The sequence below is a fragment of the Homarus americanus genome, unplaced genomic scaffold, assembly GCF_018991925.1.
Source record: "Homarus americanus isolate GMGI-L3 unplaced genomic scaffold, GMGI_Hamer_2.0 scaffold52512, whole genome shotgun sequence".
Lineage (NCBI taxonomy): Eukaryota > Metazoa > Arthropoda > Malacostraca > Decapoda > Nephropidae > Homarus > Homarus americanus.
Window position 1 is genome coordinate 2,952,844 of NW_024735442.1, and position 12,390 is coordinate 2,965,233.

The following is a 12,390-nucleotide window of genomic DNA, read 5'->3' on the forward strand; positions in this document are numbered from 1 at the left end:
ATATATATATATATATATATACACTGTATGACTCCTACATCTGCCTTTCTTTGCTCTCTTTACAAGCCATTAAATTTTTAAGGATTACCAATTCTCCTTAAATCACAAAACAATTATTTGACATTTTCCTAATCACTATCACAATAGAATTGATTAATACATGCTGAACTGATCCTGAAATCTCTTCATATAACTGAGTGAGTTCATAGTTTGGTAACCTGTATAAATTATGATCTGGGATTAAGACCTAGGAACCTCTTACATTGTTATGACTTGGACCAACCTTATGTTCAATCTACTTCCCCATTGGAAGCAGGGACTCAACCTAATGGCAAATCAAGTGAGGGTTTCCATCATGGACAAGAGAGGGTTGGAGAATAAGAAGTTGTTGTGTCATAATGGCATGTAATTCCACCAAGTTGAATGAGTCATCCATCTTGGATGGATTCCAAGATCATCTATTAAATTCCAAATAACTTTCACTAACCTTGGGAGAAAGGAGGGTGTCACATTTCAGGATGCTATCATTCCGCCAAATTCTAAAATAGATATGCTAGGCCTCACTATTTCCTCTTATATGTCATGGAAGCCACACATCCTCAACATTGCTAAAGCTGCCTCCTGAAAGTTGGGAATGCTGTACAGAGGCCGTAGCTACTTCACTCCTGAGCAGTTGCTTTAAGTATATAAGGATTCATTCGTCCTAACTTGGGGTACTGCTCTCATATCTAGGGTGGCTCTTCTTTCCAACTGTTAGATAAGTTGGAATCAAAGACATTTCGTCTTATTAACTCTCCTCCTTTCGTTGACAATCTTTCTTCCCTTTCTCTTCGCCGCAATGTTACTTCACTCTCTCTTTTACAGGTACTTTAACGGGCAATGTTCAGTGGATTTGGCATCCCGTGTACCGCTGGCAAGACTGTGGGCTCCTAACATATGTCTTGCCCGCGGTGCCCACCATTTCTCTGTGGATGTCGGTCACACTAGAATAACCAGTTATAGTACATCCTTCTTTCCTCACACAGTCAAACTGTAAAATGCTCTGCCTTCTTCTGTGTTTCTATTCTCATACAAAGTCTCTCTTTAAAAAGCTGGTTTTCCGGCATCTTCGCGGTGTAGATTAATATACGTAACCTTATCCTTTTCTATTTTTAATTTCTTAATTTTTTTTTCGCCCCCTAGGCCCCGATGTGGGTCGTTGACCTGTGGGTGGGTGGGCCAATCCCCGTAAAAAAAAAAAAAAAAGCCTAAATCATAAAATAGAATTTTAGGATTCAACTTGCATTGATGACTTAATGCCTTCTGCTTGGTGAATCTAGTACTTCCAGTAACTAACCTGACCAAACAATGCCCAGACTTCACTGGCTGGAAAAAAAAAAACACAACTTTGTATACCGACACAAAAAAGGTATCAAGTTTGCAAGAGAAATAAAAAACACTTCACACTAACAGGTTAGATGATACGGGTAACAGTTGTGTAGAACTGAATGGGTGACCCTACAATGCACCGAAGATGGCTGACCCATTTGGCTTGGTGAATTGCATATCAGTGTGACATCAAGACCTGCTAGCTTCTAGTTCCCTACTCTCTGTGAGGGACACTTCTGTCTGTTTTGTGGCCTGAGGCCCTACTTGTGATGGGAAAGTAATATTGGTTATAAGATCAGTCCCAGCCTCATCTATGTTAGAGGTTCTTAGATCCTAAACCAGTGAAAGGCATTAAATCATAAAATACATATTACATGTGCTGGAAATTAGGTTTTTCAAATAAAGATACATATTCCTGTGCATGTAAATCTTAATACAAAAAGTTATCTTAAAAATCAACCATGATAAACTACAATTAATATGTTTTATTTGAGAAGCTTTCACTACTGTAATTGATAGATATTCTATCAATCTTAAGTATACAGTAAATCATAGTAAAGACACATAACTGTATCTACAATATACATGCCTTCAAGGTTATCATAGTAATACTGTACTAAGTCTAAGTACAGTTCATCTTTATAGTTACCATAGTGGAGTCACAACAATGTATTTCCACATATTCCTTGATGTCTGCCACATATAAAAACTCTTATGAAGACAAATGGCCAATTAAGATTGATATGGATGCAGTTAATTAGCAGTAACTGTACTGTACTCACAAACTACGAATACAGTCTGCCAGCAATGATGATAACATACTGCACTGTAAAATATCAACTCCTGTGAATGGCAGCAATACCAAGCTTATATCAATGTACAGTTTATTTTACATATTATATATTACAACAGCATAGCCTGTCTTTTTTTTATACAGTATATACTATTAACTTTGTTAAATAATTCCTTCACATTCAGTGATAAATTAAGCATTGTAACTCAGATTCCTTGTGAAGAAACACACCTACAGTATACAGTATTAAAAATATATAAGAAACCACTAATGCAGCCATGATGAAATTAGGGGAAACTACATAAAACTACCCGATTCTTTACTGCACTAATATTTCATGCAATTTAAGCATAGACTTATATATATGATTTATTACATACTTCTCTTAGTGCACTGGTGGACTGCTATAATGCCTAGATACAGCCTAATATTGTACTATGTAATGGACATCAAAAAATATTACCATACATGATGTGTCTGCTACCATTTTGTAAATATACTACACTGAACAAATGTAAGACACACTGGTGAACTACAGTTTTCTTCCTAAAACATACACTATACCATAATATTGCATTATTTATAACAGTAAATTTAGTGCTCTCTCATGGTGTCCAGAGTTAACTACACAACCAATGTACATTTGTAATGTTATATATTTACTCCTCCAAGCCAGTACTATCAACTAAATGTACAAATGGAGCTGCTATCTACTTAACAGAATTTGTTCAAGAGATAGTTTAAGCGTGTCAAATGTGGAGAAACTAATGCCCACGGCAATTGGTCCTTTAATCCAGTTCATGGAAAGACCTTTGTAGAGCCCATGGAAGAGCCCTTCTTCCCTGTAAATATATAACATAACATTAAAAACTTACAATGTCAAGTAATGTAATCACCCAAAATAGTATTATGACATCTTAGACTGAAATGCAATGAGTCCTGTGTGGGTCCCTCCCAAATGATGTTCTCTCAAATCAAGATAAAAGTCCCAGATTTGAGACCACAGTTAACTGGACAGACAATTTTCAACCCATTTAAATAAAGCCATATCCATATACAAGATGTGAAATGGATCCCATAGGCCTCACAGCCAATTAAAGGCAGTGCATACAAACCCTTGGACCTTGATACACAAGGAGTCTTTGGTTGGTACCACTCTCATAGTTGGGGTTGTTAAGTGGATATATAAGTTAATTTTTGTTTTTAGGATCACTGGGGCACCATTTCAGTATCTCCAATAGTGAGTATTGTACATACCTATCTTTACACCTGAGTAAGTGCATGTAGTTGAGTGCAGTGCTGGCCACACTCCTCTTATGTACCAACGTACTCTTATATAAGGTATAGTACAGTATATGCACTGCCCCTAACAGGCCATCAGGCCTCTGGAACTAAATATACTCTTACCTGTACACTTTGGAAAGGGTTCCTATAATAGTTTTATAGGAGTTTCCATTGCCTGTAACAGTTGCAGTTTGCATACGTCTTCGAACGATGTCTAGTGGGTAGGATGAAGACTGGCCAACTAAACCTGCCACAGCCCCAAACATCATTCTCTCTAATGGGTTTGGTTTGTCTCGATCAGAATGCACTGAAAAGAAATAACAAATAAAAATTAGTAATTAGTGCAAATGATAAATATTCATTAGACACTCGCCAATATGAAGATTAAAAAAAAAAAATTATAGTATTGACGTTGGGTTCCCACACTGTACAGATGGTCAATCACTCGGATTTTGTAAATGAATATATTATTTGTATGTAATAAACTAGCTGTGTGAATGCAACATCAAACACATTTTGAAGAAAAAAGTTAAGTATTACTACTCAATCTCTGTCTTGTAAATCATATCCCACTGCCTATAAAATGGTGTCGACAGTGCCTCCTCCTCACATTTTTGAGCTTCCCCAATCCTGCACAGTTTAGACAAGAAGCCCTCTATCTCATATAGTCACTTTATTCATTTACAGTACCTCATTTCCATAAACTTTTTGTTATCTTTACTCACCACCATCCTCTTCATATTCCCATATCATATTCAAATTTTACCATTAATTTTTCATCTATCCCACTCCTTCCTTTCATAAACCAGAGCCCAAAATTAAGGACTAGACTTTTAAAATTGAATTTGTTGAAAGAAGGGTGTGGCAGTTTCCCCTGTGCAAAGAAAGTTGAGCATCTTTACTGCCATGTGCTCCCCAATCCTCTTCTGTCTGGATTGGCAATAAAACATCAAGGGAGAGAGGGAATCAGAGTTAGAATAAAGAAGTTCAAGATCAATCCCTCATTTGTAGCCTAGTGCCAATCTCAGGTGATTCATGAATGCCTAAATCAGCTAGAACAAGGAGGTAAGAGGCACATAACAATGCACTCTACTTGGAAAATCACACTCACTACCAGGTATTAACTACAAAGTAAGAAAATTAGTAAAGAAAACTACCCTCACAGATTCCCAAGTGAGGTATCAGGCAATAAAGGTTTTAACTGATATCCATCTGATTCTATACTGACCTAAGAAACATTTAACACATAAGGACCAAGGCTAACAATACCTCTGATATAACAAAACTTGAGAAATGCTATCAGGTTCTGTCCCATGAATGGCTAAACTTCATTTGAACCTGACCTACTACTACTGGGCCACAATGCTATCTGAAATTCATCCAAGAGTACAACAGAGAGTTTTACCAAATCACCCAAGTGAAGTAAGCACAGAAAAACCCATGATAATGTAAGTGAAATGCATAAACTACACTACAGGTATTGCACTTGCTGTTCAACAATTCGCTCTCGGATGATGCTTGTCTAGGTCACTCTATCATGTAAGTGTCTGTAACATTTATCTTCTTCTATTTTTTCATTTAAACAAATTTTTTTGGTACTGTAGCCATCTATTCAAGTTACCGGTATGTGTTTTCTATATTAATATTTGAGTGGTCTTGAGATGCAACACATTTTGTAACAAGAATATTTTGTGTTAGTATTACAGCTCCTCCCCGACTTACGACGGGGTTAGGGACCCAAATCCAGGTCGTAAGTCGAAATGGTCCTAAGTCGAAATGGTCCTAAGTGGAAAATGCACAGAATATCTAAAATAGGTGTCTCCTTTTCTTCTCAGCACTACAAAACTCTCACTTTTAAGCTTGCCAGCCATTTTAAAGTGAATTACAAACGAAATTTTTTTCTGTGTACTGACTTTGGGACTCAAAAATACGTAATTTGACAAAATTTTGGTACGAATGAGGCAAGTCGTAAGTGCGGGTAGGTCGTAAGTCGGGGAGGAGCTGTATTTGCAATTTATGCCTTTCATGTGGGGTTTCATGATGTAACTTCAAGAAAAGTATGGAAATTAGTGTATTCATCATTAATAAGTCATACAAATTCAAATTTTTACTATACCTTGATGATTTTTCTTGAGAGTTTCATAAATGCCAAAGCTTGTACCAGCATATGGTATAACACCAAGCATAGTTGGTGTTAAACCTCTATACAGTGTTAGTGGTCCTTCATTCTTCCATATCTTAACAAATACCTGAAAAAGAATGAATATTAGTGATAGTTCTGCGTAACTAAATTTAATAGAAAATGACGTGAATACAAAATCAAAATACTGTACAGTATATGTAAAAATTTTATCATAATCTCATCAGCAATGCCTCCCTCCCCTGGGAAGTATCCCTCTGAGAGGACTGCCACAAAAGCTTCCAAACCACCTTTTCACTTCATATTATGTTTACCTTATCCATTTCCCTTTTCCCCTCTCTAATGTATAGTTCTACCTTTCCCTTTCACCATATAGGCTCTTACTCTTCTCTAATACACCTGCATTACTGTATTACCTCTATATACTGTACCTTCTTTTCCATCCTATCTTCCTGCCTTCTCCACACATGTCCATATTACCATTGAATACCTCTCTTCACCCATTCCATCACCATAATCTACATCCTCTGTCTTCTCATCATTATGAACACCCTATAAAATTCACTATACTGTACCTTAGCCCTTCCAGTCTGTTAACTTTACATGCAGTCCTCAGTAACATTGCTGAAATTTGAACTTCAGATCACTCTCTTTATGTTAAACCCACGTTTTACTGCCACATGTCATGATAGGAATAATTATACTATCTTCAGTTTGTGATCTAAAGATTGACAAATGAGGATCCGATCTTCCGATCCTCTACACTTTTCCCGGTCATTATACTCACATAAGATTCCCCCAGATTTCTTTCTTTTTTGTCACTTCCTTTTTCTACTGTGAGGAGTCAGGTACATACTTGCTTGTATACCCACAACCTTCCTCCACACTTTTACTGTCACTTGAACTCATAATATGCACTTGGAAACACTAATTACATAGGAAAAATTGGAGAACTCATGTGGTGTCTGATAATAGCAATGTCTGAGAAACACTATGGTTACCTCTCCCAAGACCACACACCCTCACATTCTGGGCTTTAATTGGCTTAGCAAGTGGTGCCACAGCTTCGTGCACCTATGACTGGTCACACTCTGTGGTGCAAGTCAGTATTCTACCGAAGCCACAACTTACATACAACACGTGAAAACTACGCAAAATGCCGAAATTCCCACTTTTTTAAAAAAATTGTCTTTGTTTAAAGTTGTATCTTCCCTCCCAGCTTAGCTAACATTACAGATTCCAATTATTATTTATATTTTTACAGTACCTTTCATTCTAATGAAAAAATGTTAATATTCAAGGAATGTCTGACACTTAATAAAATCTGACATAGATAAACAATAAACAAAAACAGCCAAACCTGCAGTAGAGAAGAATAGGTGTCCTTGTGTGTGACAGCCATGCGTGCTCTTGCCATGTCTAAAGGGTAAGTTAGGAACTGTGATGTTACACCGGCCATTGAACCCGCCAAAAATCTTAACATTGGTGGAGTGCTAAGGAGTAAAATAAGATGGGTTTTAATGAGTAAAAAGTGAAATAAATACATGTGAAAGTCAGTCTTATAATATAGGACGAATTATTTAAAATAGGATTATATTGATCGGTAAATTGGGTCTGAAAATAAAACAAAGAATGGTTGATCCTGAAAACTACTTACTGGTTGAACCCAGAACCAGAATGTACTGTATAATATTCATTATGTGAATAGTAACCCTCCTAATTACAACCATTATCCTAAAAAGGGAGAGTAGAAGCAGGGATTGTCAAGGACTACCTAAACTGGGGAAACCACATTCAAGTCATTCAGAGTAAAATCAATATACAGTACAATATACACAGTCTGGCATCCTGTACCGTACTCATCAGTCACCTGCTCTTGCAATAATGAAGGAAATCTACTCTGATCTTGTTTACCAGCACTTGATTGACCGTCATACATAATGGGGGGCCTCCGGGCACAATAAAGACACAACCTCTGTTACTGCCAAAAAGACAGTAGTGAGGAAAATGGCCTACAGGTACTTCAAAAAATGACCACAAACTACCAATTTGTTAAATTGAAGAGGTCAGAATTTGAGGATATTAATCATTTTGGGGGCTATATTTGTACATAGAACAGTATATCACTTGATTGAGAATATCATTTCCAGTTCCAATAATCAAGTGGTACAACTTAAGATACCTAGACCTAAAGTCCCTGTACAAGAGAGAGTAGCGACCATCTGAATTTGATGTCATTGATGCCATCTTGTTGCTATTATATACCATATAATTATATAAACTGTACCAAAATGCAGTACAGTATTGCAGAGTATCCTTTTAAACAACTGATAAGTTGAATATTTCCTGTATTTTTATCAAAATAATTATGACAATAATACAGATAATATGGAAAAAGGGGAGGGCACGAGGTTAGACTTCACCCGGTATCTTCCACTATTACAATCATCTGCTTCTCTTGGGGATATTATTCACTCTCACTTTCTATGATATAAATTTCTAGGTAAAAGAGGAGGAAGCATCTCTACAAGTGTTTAACAGTACTGTACTTCCTCGACACAATGATGATGGCTTTCCAACCCAGACAACTGATTCTATTTTCCCGCACTTTCCTTCTTTCAGGATCTGTTGGGAATTTGTGGATCTTATATCCTTTATCTGACCTATAGCTGCATCCAAATGCACAACATCCCAGCATAATGTTCAGAAAAATCACTCATCCACGGATGGCAACAAAATGGCGCCCACTGATCATGTGATCTAATTTTCCGGGATCCTTCATGTTGCGACCCTAAGTTGCTATACATGGAATCGACCCAGACCTACCAAAACTACCCCTAAGCACTCCTCTCAATCCCAGGATACCATAAAATATCTTGGCATCCCATATGGGGCAACCAGCCAACTGGGGTGTTGTATAGCATGTATTAAGATAAGCTTCCCTCCTTATGAAATAATAACAATTTACTTCTGTTAAGTGCTTCCTTGTGCCATGATGGTCCATCAGCCAGGCCCAGTAGAAACAGAAGAAAATATTTCATGAATACCCCACCCAACCTTACGGAACACATTTCCATGTTTTATGATAAACTGCAGTAGTGAAAAGCTGTGTCCTGAGATTACATAAAGATTCATTTTATAATGAAGAGCATATGCCCAAGAAAAGACTGTACGTCAAACAAACCAAATCAAATTAAGGAGACATTACAACTTAAAAAAAAAATGGACAATGCCATACTCATGTAACTCTCACATTTCATAGACATGAAAACTATCAAGTATTTTAATGTTAGCAACTAATGAAAATTTAACCTACTCTCTGTTAGGTGCATCAACTCTGAGAACTCTCTTATATTGTTCATGAGCTGTAAATTGAATGGCCGCATAAGGGACAATGCGTGCCATAGTAGCAGAGTTTCCCCGCCATAGACTAAAAAGCCCTTCTTTTTTGTAACACTCCCCCACGAATCCAAGAGCACGGCGTGCAGAAAATTTTTGCTGTGTTGCCTGCAAATAAAAAAAGAAACTATTATGGTACATTATTCATATAATTAAACAGAGACCGCAGAAAATATGACCATAGGAAAAAAAATATTTTTAATTTAACCCTTTCATGGACTACGGTACAGTACTGGATTTATCTGGTAGGATAAATGTGTAACTTGCAGTATGATTGATAGAGTTTTCCCTCTGTGAATTTTTAAAATAATTATCACAACTCCAACTCCTCAACTAACTTATCATATGTCCTCAATGCTGTTGCCACTTTAGACTGGTATCATCCTCAGAGAATTTAAGCCCATATTGTATTAGTTTCCACACTTGATGGCAAACAGGATAATGGAGGTACAAGACCCTTTCATGCTTTCACTGAACAACTTCATACATATTGCATATTATAGTACAGTAATGTAGTGTTCTGGTAAATTTTATGCTATAATTGCAATTTAAAACAAAACAAGATGACAAATAATGTACTGTAATGACATCTGCCATTTTTATAAAATATAATAAACTTCCAAAGGTCAAGACTGTTAAAACAAAAATTACACAAAGAAATTTTTGAATAAAAAAATGTTACAATCTCAATCTCCTTTACTTACATGATCTTTAACTATGATGCCAATTGTCACGAATTGATGAAATTTTACTTGCAGCTACCAGTACATTAGTGTATAACTGTTCATTATAGAACAGGTAACAGTGATATACAGTACAGTATACAGTAGTTATGAGAAGTAATAAATAAAAATGACTAACATTATATACTGTACCTAAGAAAAGATACTTTTAAACTATAATGTATATCACTGTTTCTCAGGTATCAGCTATTGAAATAAACAAAAACATGATGGATTTAGAAAAAGGGTTCTACTTAGGAAAATACTTTCATGAGAACTGCCATGAAACAAATGCAATTTAGTATACATTACAAAAATACAGTATAATAAACTACAAACCTGGAAATTTATTTTAGTTCTGTCCAAAGGTGCAATAGTTGTCTTGGCAACAGCTCCAGCCATGGCTCCAGCCACCAAGGAGATGACAACCAATTGTGTGTGTGAGGTTGCCTGTGGGTGATAGCCTCTAGTTAGTTAATAATAAAAACACAAAAGACTGTACCAATATAGCCGAGTTACTGAGATATTTTAAGTAACAACCATTCAGTGCACACTTATGATGCCCTCCCTACATTAACAATGCAACTGTACTTAGCAGTCTACCATCTTTAAGTGTGAACCCAAAACTAAGACCAATGCTCATTCTCATTTTAATACTGTAGTTATTTTTTTACTGGGTCCTATTTCATTTTTATATACTGGTGACTTTCATTTGAATAACAAACACTGAAATACCAAGTTCAATTCCTCCAACACCTGAAAGAACAGATACAGTATACAAAGTAGTGTACAATGACACCAAGTCTTTCAGCCACAATAAGCCAAATGATATGTAGGAAAAATTGGCACAGGAAAAGATGTATCAAGTCACTCCACCTTACGGTACGGTAATCTAGAAATTCCTTTACACATTGTGTTTTAGATAAATCTTGTTAAAATCTTACAACTCATCTAAGTCTAATTTATTTGCAATTCACCTCATCTATTTCCTGAGCATCTTCCTTACAGAAACCTTTCTTGGTGACTAATACATCCTCTTCACTCAGAGACTCTTCATGGGTGGATATGGATGGCAGCACATCTACTGGCTGCTCTTTGGATTCTTTATTATCACCAACTCTGAAATTAAGGTTGAATGATAAATCACATTATTCTACAATTCAATTTTTTTACAGAAAGAAGACTACCTGGCAACGTTAAGCCATAAAAGAATTGTAACGGCGAACACCATTTTAATGGCATATGTTTCCACCTACAGCTTCAATGCATAATTTTACTTCAAACCATATTCCCTACATCCTCAAAATACTGTAGTTAATTGTTCTATTATTTCAATCTCTCTCTCTTGTTTCTTCCCAATTTTCATATGAAATTATGCAACTACCTAAGTGTTACAGTACTTGTACTTAGAATACTGCACAGTACTATCAGTATGGTAATTACAGTACAGTATTTCCAAAAGTATTCCCCCAGACAAATTTGGAATAAGATCATTAATATCATTATTCAAACTACAGGTATTACATATACAGTAAGTGTACTGTACAATACTGTACTTAGCTTGGAGTAAAACATGAAACCATGCTGTACATTCAACAGTACTGTACTGTGTTAACTTTATACTATAATCAAAATACTGCACTGAACAGTACATTTACAGTATAAGCCCTTGATCATACAGTACAGTACTGTACAGTAATAAAGCCAAACAGTGACACTAGTACTGTATGGTACACATAAGGTACCACCCCTGTATTATAATACTGTGATAAAAAATTATTAGTAAGACAAGTTGTGAAGACATACTGTACTGGTTGGTGTTTGTGCCTGGTGACAGTAATGGCCGGGGCAGTGATGTCACCGATCACTACGGTCACTGCCCGACCCTCAAGACTGTGGCTCATTGTTGATGCATCCTCCACTCTGTAATGTTAGAAACAACAACCTTTACAAATATGATGACACAACAATGATGCCAATAATTTTCATATCCTTAATGCTGCAGGTATTAAAAAACATTGCAGTACTGTACCGGTACTTAATATTCACCTCTACAATTAAAAAAAAACATACTTACAACATGTGAGTGTGGTATAATCATAGTGTTAAACAGAGGTGAACAGTGGTGAACAGTGCTTAAGTCAGTGAGAACAACTCAACAGTAACAGTCGTACCCAAGTTAACCTTCACACAGTGAAGTCCCAGGTACCCAGTGATAACGGCCCGTGAGACCCAACAACAACCAGCGATGTGTTAATCCGTCTACAATAGGAAGGCCTGGGACCACACCTCACTCATATAATGCCATCTGTGAGGGAATTACTACACCATGTCAGGTCCCTCATAACACCATATGTGAGGGAATTACTACACCACGTCAAGTCCCTCATAACACCATCTGTGAGAGAAATACTACACCACGTCAAGTCCCTCATAACACCATCTGTGAGAGAAATACTACACCACGTCAGGCCCCTCATAACACCATCTGTGAGGGAATTACTACACCACGTCAAGTCCCTCATAACGCCATCTGTGAGGGAATTACTACACCATGTGAGGCACCTCATAACACCATCTGTGAGGGAATTACTACACCACGTGATGCCCCTCATAACACCATCTGTGAGGGAGTTAGTACACCACATGAGGTCCCTCATAACACCATCTGTGAGGGAATTACT

General features: G+C 36.7%; 1 protein-coding gene across 2 annotated transcripts in view; it reads right to left on the reverse strand.

The window, feature by feature from the left end:
* Positions 1-1,232: 1,232 nt before the first annotated feature.
* The window catches only part of LOC121870998 (mitochondrial coenzyme A transporter SLC25A42-like), a 43,900-nt gene continuing 32,742 nt past the window's right edge, over positions 1,233-12,390 (reverse strand). For both annotated transcript variants that reach the window (XM_042373018.1, XM_042373019.1), the window contains exons 2-9: positions 11,513-11,629; positions 10,684-10,825; positions 10,046-10,156; positions 8,902-9,092; positions 6,946-7,078; positions 5,562-5,694; positions 3,569-3,752; positions 1,233-3,003 (exon numbers count right to left, since the gene is read on the reverse strand). In XM_042373018.1, coding sequence (XP_042228952.1) covers positions 2,868-3,003; positions 3,569-3,752; positions 5,562-5,694; positions 6,946-7,078; positions 8,902-9,092; positions 10,046-10,156; positions 10,684-10,825; positions 11,513-11,629 — 1,147 coding nt within the window. In that variant the 3' untranslated portion in view covers positions 1,233-2,867. The remainder of the gene's footprint in view (positions 3,004-3,568; positions 3,753-5,561; positions 5,695-6,945; positions 7,079-8,901; positions 9,093-10,045; positions 10,157-10,683; positions 10,826-11,512; positions 11,630-12,390) is intronic.